General features: G+C 44.4%; 1 protein-coding gene across 2 annotated transcripts in view; it reads right to left on the minus strand.

The window, feature by feature from the left end:
* Positions 1–18,433, minus strand: part of CREB3L2 (cAMP responsive element binding protein 3 like 2) — an 88,680-nt gene that overhangs the window by 21,093 nt on the left and 49,154 nt on the right. The window contains exons 3-5 of one of the 2 annotated variants that reach the window (XM_054202273.1): positions 4,044–4,210; positions 2,362–2,449; positions 362–540 (exon numbers count right to left, since the gene is read on the minus strand). In XM_054202273.1, coding sequence (XP_054058248.1) covers positions 362–540; positions 2,362–2,449; positions 4,044–4,210 — 434 coding nt within the window. Of the gene's footprint in view, positions 1–361; positions 544–2,361; positions 2,450–4,043; positions 4,211–18,433 lie in introns of both variants that reach the window. The other variant, XM_054202263.1, reaches the window with a different exon arrangement.

Below are 18,433 nucleotides of genomic sequence, written 5' to 3' on the forward strand. Positions count from 1 at the left end.
GAAAAGCACTGCTGAAAATCCCTCCCTAAAGATCACCACTTACTTTCGACATGACAAGAGGACAGATGCAGGTCTACCAGGGACAGGTTAACCCAGCAGGGCTGGGCCCTAATGCAAAACACAATCCATGGTGGGAGAAACTTAATAACACTGTTGAACCCTGTCTTAACTTTGAGGAGAGGCACATGCTGTTCTTTGTGGGAACAGAACAGACCAGTGTGCAAGAATTACTGGATTGGCAGTTTTAACCAGAGATGGTCAAATCCATGGCAAAAACAGCAATTAAAGAAAAAGGAAAAAAAAAAAAAGGAAAAAAAGAGAGACAGACAGATAGATGAAGGAAAAAGCCAGCCCAACTTACATGTGGTGCAGTCAGGAGAGGGGAATTGGAGAGCGCTGAAGCTGCGCGCGATGTCACTTTAGCTGTGGCTTGTAGCTGGATTGGGCTTGAGGGAGGGAGCGATCTCGCTGGGCTCTGCCCTCCTTCAGAGTCACTGCCATGGCTGCTGGGAGGGGTTGGAGGCAAATGCAAGGGATCCACTGCTAAATGGCAAGAGAGATACATAACACAAGGTTTTGAGGTGCTAATTTAAATTTCCACTAGAGCCATGACCACCACCCAATTTCCAAGACTAGGACTGTCTGCTAAAAAATGGATCAGGGAAAAATGGCAACTTGGAAGATTTTCAGAGCATGCAGGTCTCCAAAGGAGGAATGAAATGCAGCAGCTATCTTTAGGCTCAACAGACAAAACAGCGCTCTGCGCATATGCTCCACTCATTTCTACCTACACTTCAGCTTCTCCAAATGCTTTGAGGTTTAAGTATAACCCTCCAGTACATGTCCCCTGGCCCTGGGAAACCACATTAACAGAGAGGATTTGAGCCAGTGTGCTGTCTTTGCAAAAACAATAGTCTTTCCTAACTTTGCTGTGGATTAAACAAATTGCCAGTATTTTTCAAGAGAAGGGATCACGTCCAAGGTGTTACATGAACAGAGAGGAGGGAAACAATCTGACTCCTAAGGACGTGGTTTGGCACAACTGGGAGGAAGTAACAACCTAGTTACAGTGAAGGCTTTAATGTACTGATGGAGCTGGAGCAGCTTAGGCAACTACGACAGGAACCGCTGTCACTCTGTGCTATCCAGGGCCATAAGCTAACTTCTACTGTGCTTGCAGCCAAAAGAACCTGTGCTGGAACTGGCAAGCGAAGTGCCACTTAAGACCAAATGGGTCTGAACCAAGAGAAACAAGGCAACGTCTCACCTACTCATATTACATGGACAATTTAGCAGATGCCCAAAACAGCCATAACAAAGTCATTATTTCTCTGAGATAAATTCACAGCAATGAAAACTAGCAGTAAGAAGATACAGGGCTGAATTTGCCACCTTCCACTTCTGTTATACTTTGGAAATTTGAGTTGAAAAGATCAAATGGGTGGTGGGGGAGGAAGGAAGAAAAATAGTAACAAAAAAAAGCTATTATACACAATCACTTTCTGTCTAGCATCTTAACTCTAGCAGTTGCCAGAAGAAGACATATGCTTGAAAAACAGCAAGGCCCTTAATCCCACAAACTGAGCAATCAAATCTACGCCCTGGGTTGAGATATAGCCTCCCTTTTTCCACCTGCCACATCACTTGCTTCTCTCCCTAGAGCAGTTCTAATTACCTACACAAATGAATTCACTAACAGAATACCAAGTATCAGATAACTGAGACACAGTTATCTGCTCAAATTTCAGCCCAAATATTTGGCTCGTGCAAACTTTTCTTGGGTTAACATATTATGTATGACAAAACCATGTTTAACTTTCAGGGTAGGGATCATTGCTCCTCCGTCCTCATTTACAGATTAGTGCAAAGGGATCCTGGTGTCTCTTAAAAACTCTACTAAAACTAATATGCTACAAACAGAAGCACCAAACTTTTAGTTTCATAAACTCACAACCTTGCTATTGTATCAGAGGTTAAAACGGTAAAGTTTCCACTTATGCTCGTCATGCCTTCTATGCCTTAGTTAAGTCCCCTCAAATTGATTTCTCTTCTACCCTAAATAATCCTGTACTTTAAGGATTCAAGTTCCCTCTAGCAACTGTACAATTCTTAATACGCTACAGACAAAAAAGGGATCGTTTTCTTTGTGATGAGCAAGGGGAGGAAAAAAAGAAAAAACACATAAATGGATCAGAGAGAGGCTGGCTCTTTAGCAGCCTGAGTTGAATCCCTAGAAGGCAACAGCTTCAGCCTAAAGATTAACATGGCGAATGAGGAGGCCAAATATTTAATCAGGGTAAAGTACATTCATTGTGCATTCTGGTCATCTCCCCCTGCATTTTGGGTTGGTAATTAACAGACCTTCCTTAGAAGACAGGTTCAGGAACTGATCCACTTCATGGGGCTCCAATTTAATCTCTGGAAGAACTTTCTGGCTCAGTGGTTTCATCTAGAAAAGAGAAATTAACAGCATGAAAACCCAAGCACACATCTTAAAAATCTTAATAGAAGGCCACAAGGATGACTTCTCCATAAATGGAGAGGTTTCCCTCCCTCCTGCTCTGCTACAGGCAAAGCTTTAACTGCTTCTAAGCAGTTAAACCAGGCTACAGAGAATACTGCCCTGACTACTCCCACTGTGACTTTTCTTACTACTATATTTAGCTAAATAAAAGATTACGCCTCAGAGATGACATTTCAGACTGAAAGCTAGCATACAACCCACTCAAATTACTTCTCTTAGCAACAGAGCTGCTGCTAGGATTTGCCGGACTGCACAGTCTGTTCGAGCAGAGACAGGAACACTCCTGGCAGTGGGGAAGAGCCTGTTCAAAGACCCTTGTCATCTGGGAGCAAGAGCAAAGTGCCGGTCACTGAAGCACCAGATTATCAGACCCAAGTTCATTTCATGGTGTGGAGGAGCAGGAAAAGAGACAGTCACAGCTGACCAAAGTTTGGAAGACATCTGGCTTGCCCTGTTGACAGGGTTGGGGCACCAGGCTGCCAAGCTGTTGCCCAGAGTCTGCCTGAATGCTACAGTCCCAGGCTTGAGGAAGTCAGTCTGGCACATCAGCATGCTCGTTGCAGCCAAAATCTCTCTCAATAACCGGTGTAACTAATCCATGCAATGGTATTGAGCCAGCAGCTAGTCCCAATATACTCTTTGTAAACCACAGCATCCCAAGCTACGGCAGGACTGCGTACTGGGGACAGCACATGCAGGATTATGGGAGGCTTGGGAATTATGGGGAGGATTATGGGAAACTTGGGTTTAATTTTTTCAGTTTCTCATAAAATAATTTCTGTTGCACGTATTTCTGATCCACGTCCAAGTGGAAACATTTATTTTCAGCACATACTAACTCCACCCGGCCTGGACTGACATTGCACCCTGGGGACTGAGAACAGTCATGCTTCTTCCTCCACTGACGGGGACTCTGGTGAGCCATCAGCTGCTGCAGTTCAACCACAGCCAAACTAAGTCCTTGTGAATGCCCACTGCTTGCTCCAGCTGTGGTCAGAAAGGCATCACAAATGCTCCTTACAAGGGAGGTTGGTGTGGAAGCAGCAGTAGCTCAAAACGTCAAAGCCTCATAGATCTGGCAAAAGTGACTTAGCAGGCGAACAGGGAAACTCTCCAGTTGTTTCAAACAAGGAGTCTTGTTCTGATAAGGGGAAGGCACAGCAGCACTAAAGCAAGTTATTATGCCCTTGTCACAGGCTCAGTAGGGCAAATCGGTTAGTCAGTTCAGGTGGAACTGGTTCATTAGAAACTAAATACTTTTAAAAAATGCATGAGCCCTAGGCTTTGGGGCTAGCATAGAAGAGAAAGTTAAGACCTGAAGACGCAGATAACTGTTTTCAAACACAAACTCCTCTTACAGCAGTAGTGGGACACCAGCAAACATTCAAAAAACATTAAAGCAGACTGCACTGTGCACCCTGAACTGACAGCCTTTGGCACCAAGGAGGCTACACTGGTACGCAGTCCTAGGAGAATCTGTAGCTAATTGTGCAGGAAGGAGAACAGAAACTGCATGTACCAGGGCATCTGTCTGTAGCTCAGGTTGTTCCCCCTCCATCGACGTGGCCGTGACAGTGAGACTGACTGAGGGAGCAAGGCCTGACGTCTCGCACAACGCTGGCTCAGTCTTTATTGCTGCTGGAGTCAGCTCCGTACCCAGACACCATTCCTCATTTTCCAGGTCACCTGCCAGGGAAGGAAATTGGACACCACGTGTTTAGGTCAGAGACAGAAAGACTACAAATGAAAATAATGTCACCCCTCCTCCAGAGAAGGGAAACAAACACAGAAGGCATTTCAGTCTATCAATAAAACTCTGCCCTTACTATTCAGCTCTCCGTCAATGCAGACAACCATGCCATTCCAGGGCTGTAACCTAATCCTAGCCCCAGGATACAGAGAGGACCAGCGAGGAAAGACACAGAGCGCTAATCACTGTACATTGCCAAAAGCTGCTAACACACAGCAGAACAAGACTAAACAAGCCATTGAGCAAAGCAGCCAGGGAGCCATGTCCTACACAGGCTAATGTCTGCTGACTCAGTTTTATTCCTCCTTCTAGAGACAGCATTTAGCGAGACTTCTGCTCCTTCTACTGCTTGCAATCATCAAATAGCTGCAGCAGTGATATTATACTTTTAAGAACAAAGGATTTTTCACACTCTCAACCTCAAAATTTTCCCCCCAAGGATTCATTTAGTAAGTATAAAAGAGGATAAAGGCTTTGATGATTTCACAGGAGGACCATTGCCGTGGTGATCATTCTAATTTCCTCCCCAGAGCTTCTGGAAGTCACAGCACAGGATGCACATTTTGACTGGTGTTGTGGCTTAACCCCGGCTGGCAACTAGGACCACACAGCCGCTTGCTCACTTCTCTCCCCAACAGTGGGATGGGGAGAAGTATCGGAAAAATAAGGAAAACTCATGGGTTGAGATAAAGACAGTTTAACAAGTAAAGGAAAAGCTATGCATGCAAGCAAAGAAAAACAAGGAATTTATTCACTGCTTCCTATCAACAGGCAGGTGTTCGGCCACCTCCAGGAAAGCCGGGCTCCATCATGCATAATGGCTACTTGGTAAGACAAACGCCATCACTCTGAACGTCCTCTCCTTTCTTCTTCTTCCCCCACCTTTATATACTGAGCGTGACATCACATTGTATGGAATATCCCTTTGGTCAGTTGGGGTTAGCTGTCCCAGCTGTGTCCCCTCCCAACTTTTTGTGCACCCCCAGCCTACTTGCTGGTGGGACAGTGTGAGGAGCAGAAAAGGCCTTGACTGTTTAGCAACAACTAAAAACACCAGTGCGTTATCACCATCATTCTCATCCCAAATCCAAAACACAGCACTACACCAGCTGCTAGTAAGAAGGTCAACTCCACGCCAGCCAAAACCATTACATTCTCCGTCCTTTATTCCACACCATTTACGTCACGGTCCGGTCCCACACTATCCAATACATCCTCATTAATCACCCCGCCTTCCCATCCTTTGATATAATACACAGACATCATTCTTTTAGTCTGGCCAATTCCACAAGGCTATTAACAACCCTACTTGAAAAAAAAAAAAAAAAAAACAAATGCATTTTTGGCAGTTGCAATTCTGCCTTAAAAAAATTCCCATCCCTATTGTTAGAGTTCTGTCATGTAAGTTCTTTTCTCTTGCAGGGGAGTACCCTCTACCAGCTGTACTGCACCCCAACAGCGTACAGTGGGGTCCTCTGCCACAACTTGGCAGTAGTTGCAAGAAGTACGTCCATAAATTGAGCAGCTGGAATCTGAGGCCAAATATACATAAGAGAAAAAGAGTGTTGATCTTTCTTTCAAAGCTTTCTCCTGCCTTCATACAGACTATTTACTGCATACAAGGAATTAAAGCAGAAAGCAAGCACGTACGCAGTATGGCTAGTAAATAGCAGCAGAGCTTCGAATTAACTGCACGCTGCAGCAGCACCGTGGGAGGCAGCCCGGGTGCTGGGGCTGTGCCACCAGCAGTCTGCAAGGCTGGCACAAGACCCTTACACATCTGAAGGCATCAAGCTGGTGAGACGTCAACAGAGTTCGGCTGCAAACAAGTAACAAAAATAAGAGTGGGCTTACGGCCCCTGTGCTGCTGTATGTCCTTGCTATTAAGACCACACACGCATACGGCACACAGGCACTGGGCATAAGCCGGGTGACTGGAAAAAGGGAGAAGTATGTAAATCTCCAGTGCTAGTTATTACTTTGTGGTGGGACCTAACCTCCACCGCTGGCAAGGAAGGAGGTAATTTGAGTAAAGGCACGCCAAGGAATTCAAAATGAAAAATACGTATCCTGTAATCAGAAGCTCAAGGACAGTGAGCCCAGCTCTGCCAAGAGAAGTAACTGTACAGCAAGGGCTAAACACCATATTTAAGTTTCTGGAGGGCTTACTCCCAAAGCTTTCTGGGAAATGCAGAAATATAAAAATAGAAGTATTTATAAAAAAAAAAAAAAAGAGGTACCATTGTCTAAATATTACCTCAGGAGAGACAACATTGCTCTCTTTCAACCCTCCCTGAGCCTCTCTACTCACAAATAGGAGAGCGCAGCTCCTGTCCCTGCTGACTGCAATGAAATATGCACTGGATCCATGGCCTCCCTCTAGCTTGCTTTGTGTGGATCGCTCAGATAAGAGCTTTAAAGCGGTATCTTTGCCTGGAAATCCAGAATCCCTTGGCAAATACAACTTTCAAACGCTTGTTTGGATAGCTTCTGCCAAAACCTCCCCCACATCGTGCTGTGCAGAGCCTCTGCTTGCTGCCTCTCGTACCTCTGGGTCGAGCTACGCGGTGGCAGTGCTATCGTCTGTAATCTACTTTAGATTCCCTTTGGGAGGGAAGGCTACATAGAAATGAGATCTATCAGTGAACCAAGTAATTAGCCCTGAAGTTGCTGAGATTTGTATCATCGTGCAAGTAGAAGAGAAATCTAGCCCTGGGTGCCCAGCGAAACAGGGCATGTCCTCTAAGGCTGCACTTGGTGATGTTTATCACCTCTAATCCCCAGACTCATCACGGGGATTCAGCTGCTGTAAGACAGCAAGATACGCTGGCCTTCAGCCAGTCATTTTTCTCCCCTGGAACCTGACTTTGCTGATTAACCTGCCATCCCTGCCATCACCACTTAGATCCGCACAAACTGCTTGGAGTTATTCTAGGCTTTAAAGCCAGCCAAACCAGTTTGTAGGGTTATGGATGATCTTCAGAGACAGTAACACGCTGCATTTAACACTGAGATAACTTTGAAGAACTGCATCTAACACTTTTTTGACACTGCCTCTTATGATGCATGGTGACAGCTGTCATTCCAGATGAACAACCCTGTGAAAGGAAGGGACGGAGCAAGACACTGGTCAAATCCCACCTTGATACTCCCCTCTCCTTGCTTTTGCCAAGCCCCTGTTACGTATTCACTATCATGGTCAGTGTTGTTTTGACACATTCCAGCTTCTGAAGTCATCAACGATCTCTCCTGTGATCCCAGAGAGCTGGAAGGACATTTTCCCATTCTCCTTTCTCTTATTCCTGAGCACAGCGGGTTGATGTTATCTGAAAATCGTTCTTAGTTTATTCTTGTAACAGCCCCTAAGCACCTCAGTCTACTCAGCCAAGCACTGTACTAGCCAAACAAAGTGAGAATGCTGCACAAAACCAGACAAATTTAGTCAAATAAGGGGAAAATTGAGCAGGCTACAGAATACTGGTCATACTGAGAGGCATGGCCCACCCTCCAAGACACGGGTATTTCTTATGGAGGGGTACAAAGAACCATGAGAGGTCTTATGGAATAATAAGAACAAGTAAGAAGGTGCAAATGAAATACTGAAATGAAAGAGCAATGGAGGCTGGCTCAAGGGACCCACTGAAGGGAGGTGTCTTCTCCAAACCAAGCAAGACATGCTATGGAAAAAGAGTAGATGACTGGTGTCAAGAAATTAAAGGTGAGTGTTCATATTTGATATGATCCAGGAGGTACACATGAACTATTGAAAGAAACTCCAAAATGAAAGGCTGAGAAAATGATGTTGGTGACAGTGTTCCAGATGGATATGAATAGGGCAATACTGCATTGCTAAGGTCAGACAAAAATACACTGCAAACCATTCAGATATAAAGAGAAGAAAGCCTGAAGAGATTTAGCTATTCAAATGGCTAGAAAAATCCATATCCTGTAGATGGTCGCTTTGCCTTTTAGAAATCTCTTCTCAAGGTTCAAAATCCCAACTCCAAAGTTCACTGTTGAACAAATGATACCAGCTGCTTTACCCCTGCTGAAACTTCCTATGAACTTCAGAGCTCTATCGTGCAATAGTTCTTCAGATGAGAATCACTCCCCTCCACCTACCCTTTCATAAATCCATTAATGCTAGGCATTTTGACACATGAAATATGTCATTTAAGGAGTCTACATGGTACTTAGCAAAATGCCAGCTAACGCTTCTATGTGCAATGCACTGGCACTACTGAAGTTCACATACGGACTATGTTAACTGAACATTAACGTTGCAAAGTACCCAGGTATTAAGCAATACCTATGAAGGTTTAATTCAGTGTACTTTTGCACATCATATACACCTAAAAATAGGAATGTTTTAATAATGTGATTAAACAATTTCTCTGAAAAACCTGTGCCTTATCCAACATGCAGAATGCATGGCGCTCCTTTAACTGAGAGGCTGTACCATGTTTTGTTAGTCTCATTGTTTCATGCACAGCCTCATCTCTCCTTTACCAAATACAATTCGAATTCTGTTTCCACAGAGCTGTTTAATTCCCTCCTAGGGCACAATCAAAATGCTTCACCAACCTGAATTAATTTCCACAGTGGTACTGAAAATTCAAGTGAGCCATGGAGAGATTAAGGCCAAAAAGTATCTAGTAATTTAAAATGGCCAACTGGAATTGGATTTTTCAGATGATTTAGCACTGTTGTTATACTTTATCAAAACACAGTATGCATTGAGTTTTCAGGTGCATCCACTTCTGCAAGTTAAATGTAGAGTTTCAAATCCAGCATCCTAAAAAAACCACTAATCACAGCCACGCAGGGTTTGTGACACATGCATCTAAGATCTTATCTTCTGTGTCAAAGACTAAAATTACATTTCTTCAGAAAGCTTTTGTGTGCTGCTTTTGTCATCAAGCTTGTCCTACTTTTCCTGCAGACTCCTGTTAAGCATGCACCTTCCACCTTCCTTTTTTTTTTTTTTTTAAAAAAAAAAAAAAAGGCAGGAGCCTTACAAAGCACAAAAGTAAGTTCAATCAGTGCACTGAGCAAAGTTCTCACTGATAGGAAAAACTCTAAACATGTCCTCTTCTTTTCCAGCTGCATTCATGGCAAGTCCAGCTTGGTCCCAAATACAACATGCAACGTGTTTTAAGATGCTGTGTACTCAACAATGCAGGAGAGGAAGCCCAAAATGGGATGTAATTCCCTCAGTACTGTAAGTGCAAGCATTGCATGTTGTGCATATCTACAGCAAGGTGTCCAAGTAGCAAACTCTTTATGTCCTCTGTCTTTATTTCAGAGGTCCTAATCCTGCTCCAGGTTCCATCATCTGCAGTTAAGAGGGACGACGCTAGTAGGATCTGCCCAACATACCACAAGCGGGCTTTCCCTTTTCACTTTCCTTTCTCCAGATCACTACATCCAAAAGGGAAAAGGCTATGCAACATTTTGCACAATGAAAGCTCAAAATCTTTCAAGTCCATTCTGAAGACTGAGTTATGCACAAGCACTTGCCTTTGGGTGCACAACACACCCAAGTCAACTTCTCTCTCTGCTGCACACCACATACATTATGGTGATAGTTTTCAACAGAAATGGATTTCAGCGCTCCTCTAAGCCTCACAGCTTAGCAACAATCAGTATGTGTGATTTAGGCACACATGAAAAACACATATCGAAGAAGGGCTGTGTTTGTACACGGCAGAATTAATATGTGCTACTTCTGTGTTTGTTAAAAAACATTTTTTAATATATCTGTATTTACATACAGATAAAAAAATAAATCAAATAGTCTCTTAACAACACCGTGTGCAGCTTTCTAGGATACTCATACTTCCCTGAAGAACTGCAACATTTTGCGTCTTTCCTTGTTCCATATAATATCATGGGAAGACAGGGTAGGAAAAGTGGAAAAATAAAGTCAAAAAAAGCTCACATCAACTGTCCAGTTTTTTTAACATCAGAGTTCTCACCAAGTTTCGCTTTCCTTTTTAAAATTATTTCTATCCATCATTATTCTATCCAACTAACTCTTCAATCTTGTCCAACGTACCACCTCCTTTCCTGAGAAAAAGTAAATCTTCCCCAATATTGACTAAATTTCACCCTCTGTGATAGATGTACAGAGAAACAGAACTTACAAAGTAACTAAAAAGATCTCCCTTGCTCCTCACATTCCTTTCAGTGCTATTCATTAAAGAGTTTAACAGAGACACTTTTTGCATGGGTAACCAAGTTGCATCAGTGAGTTGCGGTTTATTTTTAAATAAATGAAATTAAAAGATGCACTCTCTATCTCTTCCTCACCCCTCCCAAGCAGAGAGAATGCAAGCATTCAGAGAAACAACATGTTTTTCACCTTCTTTTCCCCTGCAATAAAAAGGAAGACAAGCACCAGTAGGTAAACAAACCCACACAAGGGATGTACCACTGAACCTAATCTTGAAGGGAAAAAACCCACCCCACACCACCATTACCGCCACGACAGATCGGAATCACACAGAAAACAGATGCATGCACTGCATGTCATTTGAAACAAGCTTGCAAATAACACCTGTAGAAGCATCAAGGCACATCCTTATATGCATAAGCAGAATGAAGAGGCAGCTCTCATCTCCTCGAAGTTCACTGTCCAAGCAACAGATTAAACAGCTAGAGAAAGACATAACCAGAAACTTAAGGAGATCACAACAGACTACTGGTCAAAGTGCTTCGCACAGGTATCGGAAGAGACATCTCTGGACAGGGTAATGCAAGAAGATGCCTAAAATGAATCAAACTGTTCTCCAGCCAAGCGTATGTAAATAATCCTCCTCTTCAGCTGTGTCACGGATTTGAGCAAAAGGGCTTCAACTAATTCCTTTTGGTCCATGACAGACCTTGCACAGCTATCACGAACTACAGGGCTTGGATGCACAGCCCACATGCCTTCTGCACAGCCGTGCCATGTACAACAGTAGGCAGCCTCAGACTCGGCTCATCACACATTAATAAGACACTTTGACTCAGATGGTGCTTAAACTTGCACCAAGGGTCCACGTTTGCAAACCTGTACTTTGGGTAAGCATTCAGTCCTTGCCTGGATCCTAACTCTGGGTTGCCACCCCTATACAGCAGGACCCAGGGTGCTCACTAGCTCTACACCACAAAAATACAGCTGCAAACCAGCAGCTGGCTGACTGCAAGGGGAAAATGCTTCCTGGGGGAGGCTTACAACTTGTTTGTGGGGGAAATGGCCACTTGCTCTCTGTTGGCAGAAACACCCCAACCTGAACCCACCTTTTCAGGGGTGCCCAGCGACAGGACAAGACGCAACAGTCACAAGCTGGGACACCGGAAATTCTGTCTCAACATGAGGAAAAACTTCTTTGAGTGTGACAGAGCACTGGAACAGGCTGCCCAGACAGGTTGTGGAGTCTCCTCTGGAGATATTCAAAACCTACCTGGATGTGTTCCTGTCTAGCCTGCTTTAGGTGAACCTGCTTTGGCAGGGGGGTTGGACGAGATGATCTCTGAAGGTCTCTTCCAACCCCTACCATTCTGTGATTCTGTGAAACCGAAAGGGCCTCTTGCTGATGCACGGATTCTGGGCGTGCTGCTGGACATGCCATTCGCAGGGAAGTTCAGCATCCCCAGCTCTGCAGTCTGAGCCTTTCCAGCCTCCCAAAGGCAAGCTGAACCTTTCTGGAGGAATAACTGTGTCCTTGTCTTCCCCCTGGGCTCACACCGTCCCCGGTGCCCAGCTCTAGGATCACGTAACACCCCCTGGCAGATACAAGCCCCGTTTATCATGCCTGAAATGCTGAACTCCAACGCCACTGCCGCTGCCTCCCCTCCCCCTCTCCATGAGGTGAGAGCCCCCATTCATCGACAAACAGTTTCTCTTACAGATTTTCCAGATGGCATTTCCCCCTCCCAGCATGCACACACACTCCCACCGCAAATAATGAAACCAAAGCCCTTGGAACAGCCTCGACAAAGGAGATACTGTTTGACTACCAAACATTGGGGTCCTTTTTAAAGTGCCAGGAAGGGCAAATAAATAAATGGGCAAAGATGAGTGGCAGCGATACATAGTAATCACAACGCACAGCCTTTCTCCTAGCAAAGGATCACCAGTCAAGTGGGCATCCCCCACTTTGAGCAGCACAGAGTCCATCTAAAACCCAGAGATTTGGATCACTATCAAAATTATTAAGATAGAACCAAGGACACATTGTTCTTCCCATACCTAAAAAACAGGGGTCAGTGCCCTCTTTCCTGCAGAGAATTTGATGTTTTTCAATCAGCATCATTTTGTCACGTAAAACCAGCCAGGAGATGTTTTGGGGTTATGGGTTCTGCCTTAACCTCCCTTCGGACTACGACTTTACACAAGCATAGCTGTCAGCTGGGATAGTCCCTGATGTTTTTAATTATTTTGCTTAGGGGTAGAAAAATATTATTTTTATAGCATTGCCCTTTACATACGTGGGAGTGAGGCGCAGAGGAAGATAGTAGCTTGGATTTATAGCCTTAAAGCTTGATATTATTAAATAACCTATAAAATACCGTGATTATATTTTTTTAAGATATGTGAAAATTATCCACAGAAGCAGTGTGTTCAAATGAAACAGTTCTCTCTTACCCATCTGAATTTTTCTCCCCACACAGATGTTACGACAGCATATCTGTATTATGGCAGCAATCAGGCTTCGACACACATTAAAAGGGCTCGATGCTCACAGCACATAACGAAGTGAGCATGAACTCCCAGTGCAACACTACAGAGAGAATGAGATCACTGGTTTCAGAAAAAACAGGACTGGAAGTGGGAGGAGTGTTCCCCTAACATGCATCATTAGGGAAACTATTCCTGGGAAATCAGCTCCTGTGATCACTTGACACAGAGTTTTGAAAAGGAACTGCAAATGTCCCTTTGTTTAGAAAGGAACTGCAATAGCTCTATGTCCAGAAGATAACCCTATAGGGAAACACCAAGAAGTGCAGTTCATTTACACTGTATCCAAGCAGAAATCAAGAGGGAACTCAATCACAGCCTATGAACACCTGGGGAAAGAGGTTTCTGAGAGCAGACGGTTGTTTACTCCAGCAGGAAAAAAGGCCATAAGATCTCGTATGTGGAACTGGAAGCAAAAGGAGGTCTGACTGCAAATAAAGTTGTCAATTATTAACAGTAAGCATAAGTAAGCACCAAAATGCCCACCTCTACAACAAAACTGACATTTTTCAGACAGACAGCTGCCAAGTAGAAGTTACAGGCTTGATTCAGAGTGACCTACTGAGATTTCTGACCTTGGATGGATAGAAGTTCAAAAGTCTTCTCATTCTTTAAAACCATAGGCGCTGACAAGGACTGACTGCTACCCTTTCACATAAAAATCACACAAATACAGGCTATCACCACCGAATGGCTTGCTCCCCATTTCCTAAATAAACACAAAAAAATAAAAAACCCACACAGGAAAAACTTGCATTGGAATGTGCTCGCAAGAATTATCAGTATGGCTTTGACAGCATCTATTCAAAACACAAGTGAATTTCTTTGTCCAGTTCCATTTTCTATAAAGTCAGGGCAGAGGAGGTTCCACTGTCATTGTTCACATTTCATTGACTATTTAACAACTTTGTTGGCGACAGTGCACCCTCAACAAGTTTGCTGAGGACACCAAGCTGTGTGGAGCGGTCAACACACTGGAGGGAAGGGATGCCACCCAGAGGGACCTTGACAGGCTTGAGAAATGGGCCTGTGTGAACCTCATGAAGTTCAACGAGGCCAAGTGCAAGGTGCTACACTTAGGTTAGGGCATTCCCATGCACAAACACAGGCTGGGCAGAGAATGGATTGAGAGCAGCCCTGAGAAGGACCTGGGGGTGTTGGTTCATGAGACGCTCAACACGAGTCAGCAATGTACGCCCACAGTTCACAAAGCCAACCACATCCTGGCCTGCATCAAAAGAAGCACGGCTAGCAGGTCAAGGGAGGTGACTTTGCCCCTCTACTCTGCTCTCATGAGACCCCACCTAGAATACTGCATCTGGCTCTGGAAGCCCTCAACACAAGAAGGACATGGACTTGTTGGAGTGAGTCCAGAGGGCCACAAAAATGACCAGAAGGCTGCACCACCTCTCCTATGAAGACAAGCTGAGAGACTTGGGGTTGTTCAGCCTGGAAAAAAGAAGGCTCCAGGGAGACCTTACAGCGGCATTCCAGTACCTAAAGGGGGCCACAGGAAAGATGGGGAGGGACTCTTTATCAGGGAGTGTAGCGATAGGATGAGGGGTAATGGTTTTAAACTGAAAGAGGGGAGATTTAGATTAGGTATTAAGAAGAAAATTTTAGTCTGAGGATAGTGAGGCACTGGAACAGGCTGCTCAGAGAAGTTGTGGATGCCCCATTCCTGGAATTATTCAAAGCCAGGTTGGATAGGGCTTTGAGCAACCTGGTCTAGCAGCAGTTGTCCATGGCCATGGCAGGGGGGGTCGGAACTAGATAATCTTTAAGGTCCCTGCCAACTCTAACCATTCTATGATTCTACGACTCAGTATTTGCAGAAAAACAGGCAGAAGCAGGCCAATGCATCTCTCTCTATATATAAAGCCAATATAAAATTGGGGTATATAATATAACCTACTATACATAATAAATATGACTAATATATACACCATGTATACACATATATATTATGTGTGTGTATATATATGTATATATATAAAATATATGAAGACCACTCTGAGTCTCAAGCCCACAGGTGTCTCTACACAAAGAGACAGCACATGACACTGATGACTGCTCGTGGACTCCACATACAGGAAAATGCTTCCTCTACAGAGCACTGCTTGAGATGAGGGCTGATTTATCATTGAAGGGCTATTTGCCCTGGAGAAGTGGGAGCCATAGACAATGATTTTCAGAGTTTTGTTTGTTTGTTTTGGGTTTCTTGTTTGTTTTTTTTTTTTCTTTTTCAAACCATGTAGGGAGATGGAGTTGAAGCTTAAAAGGAAAATTTGTGTTTTAAAAGCACATTACAGGGAAACATAACCTCAGCAGTAAAAAACTCAGTAACAATACAGGTTATACTCTTGGGCCAGCCCCAGTTTTGGCACAGCTAAGCGTAAAATAGAAACATACCATTTCTGCAATCAGGCTGTCAAACCTTTAGCCAAGACAAGCCGCTTCAAATCCAACAGTAACTTCAAAGCATTCCTGAGCAGAAAAGCACAAACCGGAGGGGCAGGTGGGGACCAAGACTAGTTTCAAAAGCAGAGCCCTCAGGGGTCGGGGAAAGAAATGCACCCAGCCACCTGGCCACAATTTGAGGAGAGAAACCATACAAATGACTAGTCCTCTTCCCACTGTCTGAGCCCTGCCAGGCTCACAAACTAAAAAACACACACACAAAAACCAAACACCGCACACCCACTGCAAAGCACCCCCTATCACTTGAGCCGATCCCAGTGGATGAAGAGCCCCACGCAGATGCTGCAGCCTCTGCTTCCACACTCCTGCTGCACACCAGCCCCTCAGTATTACTTGTACCCAGTTCTTGCCTATGGATCTTATGCATCCAAAACAAAGGGCAGACACTGTCCTAAAGTTTGTGCCTAGGGCTGACAAGATGAAGTATCAGAGGGCAGGGAAGGATCCTATATTCGCACCTCAAGTCACACAGGAGGCTAACCGTAGTTCCTGCTGAAACTTGGTTCTTGCCTTGCTCCTGGCTGTCCGACCCACAGCCCTCTCTTTCCAAAAGGCTGCAGAGACTGGAAAACTGAAGACAGACATACACCAACTGTAAGAGAAAATAAAGCTTTTTTTTCCTAACCATTTACAACTGTTGGAAGCGAACCTGTGCCCCAAAAGGCTCTGATGCGCAGCAAGAGGTCTCTCTTATCCATCAGCCCTATTTTCAGCCTCCTCTCCCAGCTTCTTCATTTCCTTCCAAGAAGCATTTTCCACTTCACAACTTCCCATTGTGCTTCTCCACAGCTACTCTCCAGTTGTCTCAAAAAACCCAGGGGCTCACAAGTAGAAAGCGGAAGCCTGCTGTGTGAGAAGTGGCAGCGCAACTGGTGCGGCTCTTCGGTACCTGGGATGCAGCCTCCTTTTTTATGTTACAGCCTGAAAGCTTCTCCCCAGGCCAGGTGCCTTGTTCACCAGTTCAGGCAAACAAAAGCACGTGATCAGCCAGCTGCAAGCAAGCAGGTCAGGCGTGTAAATCTCTCTCTAGTATCTTTAGTCTTAAAAGTTTTGCAAAGTTGAATATAAGAATAGATTCTCGGGTGGGGGACAAATGAACAACTAAATGCCAGACGTCTTGCTCACATCTGCTTTAAAATAGTTATTCTTGCCAACGCTTTCAAGGCTGGATATTTATGGACTGACGCCTTCAGAGACCCCACACTAGCAACAACCTGCCAGTACTTAGAAAAGTTCTTCTGCACAAAACTGGACAAATACCCTCAATACAATGAAGAAGAGTGAATAACCAGGGAAAACCAATGCTGGGACCTTGGTCTTATGGATACTTAAACGTGTTCTCACCTTGAGGTCAACAGGACTCCTCAGAAGAGTTAAACCCAGGCTTAGAAGTTTCTCAGGTTTTACACTTCTAGAACTTTTTAAAAAATCTTGATGTAAGATTTACAATTACATGAATAGGTTAATTTAGTGGTTGTAGAAATCGTGGTAATGGTCAGGTAGCAGCCAAGGAGAATGGCTCACGGCCAAAGTTAATTATTCCCCTGCAACAGTTGGCAAGAAGTTGCTTACGGACTCAGAGCAATCATTCACTCCACCCTAACAGCCAAAAGGAAACATTAAATAAAATTTTCAGTAAGGTTGTCAGAGACTTGGCGGGGAAAAAAAAAGACGGGAATAGACACTAAATGGCTTAAGAAGATCATGTGTCTTGATGATCATGTGCCAAACAAGACGGGGCCTTTTATTCAACCCCCCTGTAACCTGGGGCTCTGGGACCCCATACTTGGGAATAAGTAGATGAAAATGGCTGCAGACGTTGGGTGCCATTGAACCATCGTGTGATTGACCTTCACTGCAAAGAGAGAACAAAGCCTGTTTGCCACATGCTTTGTGTACAACACCAGGCCCTTAGTCCTCTAGAGCTAAAGGCTAAGTTCTGAAATGGCATCCAGATCCAGCTCAACTGCTCTGTGCCATCCTCCTCCTCCTCGCACTGCTGCTGACCGCAGGAACGCAGGTCCTCAGCACGTATGTCCACAGCATGTGTGCACACACACATGCAAGTGTCATACACGAGCTAGCCTGTTTCTACTCCCAATCCTGCACATCATGAAGCCCCACCATGAAAAACCCATGAAAACACGACAGCTGTAAGAGCTCACCAATCTGCACAGTGGGGTGGTTATTTGGAGAATGCATATTTTTTGCTCGTTCTTTATATAAGCCCCTTAGCCAACCTTGTTTCTCAGCCTCTGCTACTCCACAAAACCAATCCCAGTTCCCCAGCAGTGAGAGATCATGCTGGAGCACATGGACCTCCCCCTTCAGACCCTATACCTCCAGCTCCCCAAAAGGACACTGGTGCTCCCAAGTAGCCGTTCCCTTACTCCACCATGGGAACTGGCATTCACCAGCATTGCCAGGAGCACTGTGTACCTCCACTGTCTAACAATGGAAATGCTTTCAATCTCCAGTGCCAAACCTTGCAGTACTGCCACCCACAAAATCCCCCTCTCCTGCTCTCATGTACTCAAGGACTGAAAAATCATCAGAGTGATGCCTTTGAATATCTATCAGACAGCCATGTTAACTGTAATTCTGCAATTTCCTGAAGTACTTCTCCGAGCTTCAGTGTCTTGAAGTCGATAGGTATTGAAAGGTCATGAGCATGATTCCAGGGTTAAAATTAAATAAAATCCCAAACACCGAGAACAACTCCTCCTCCTCCTCCTCCTCTCTTATGAAACGCTCTGCAGAGTGAACAGAAGATGAAATGCTTTCCATTCATTTTCTATTTTTAAACCCACTTGTTAATGTTTCTTGGCTTTTTAAAACATTGTTTGACTAGAGCTCTATTAATTACCCAGTGGTATCAGCAGTATGAATTTCTTTAGGATTTTTCCCCAAAGGAAACTCCTCTCACTTTTAGCCTAGTTTGAAGCTTCTCCCC

Source organism: Rissa tridactyla, chromosome 1 (assembly GCF_028500815.1).
Source record: "Rissa tridactyla isolate bRisTri1 chromosome 1, bRisTri1.patW.cur.20221130, whole genome shotgun sequence".
NCBI lineage: Eukaryota > Metazoa > Chordata > Aves > Charadriiformes > Laridae > Rissa > Rissa tridactyla.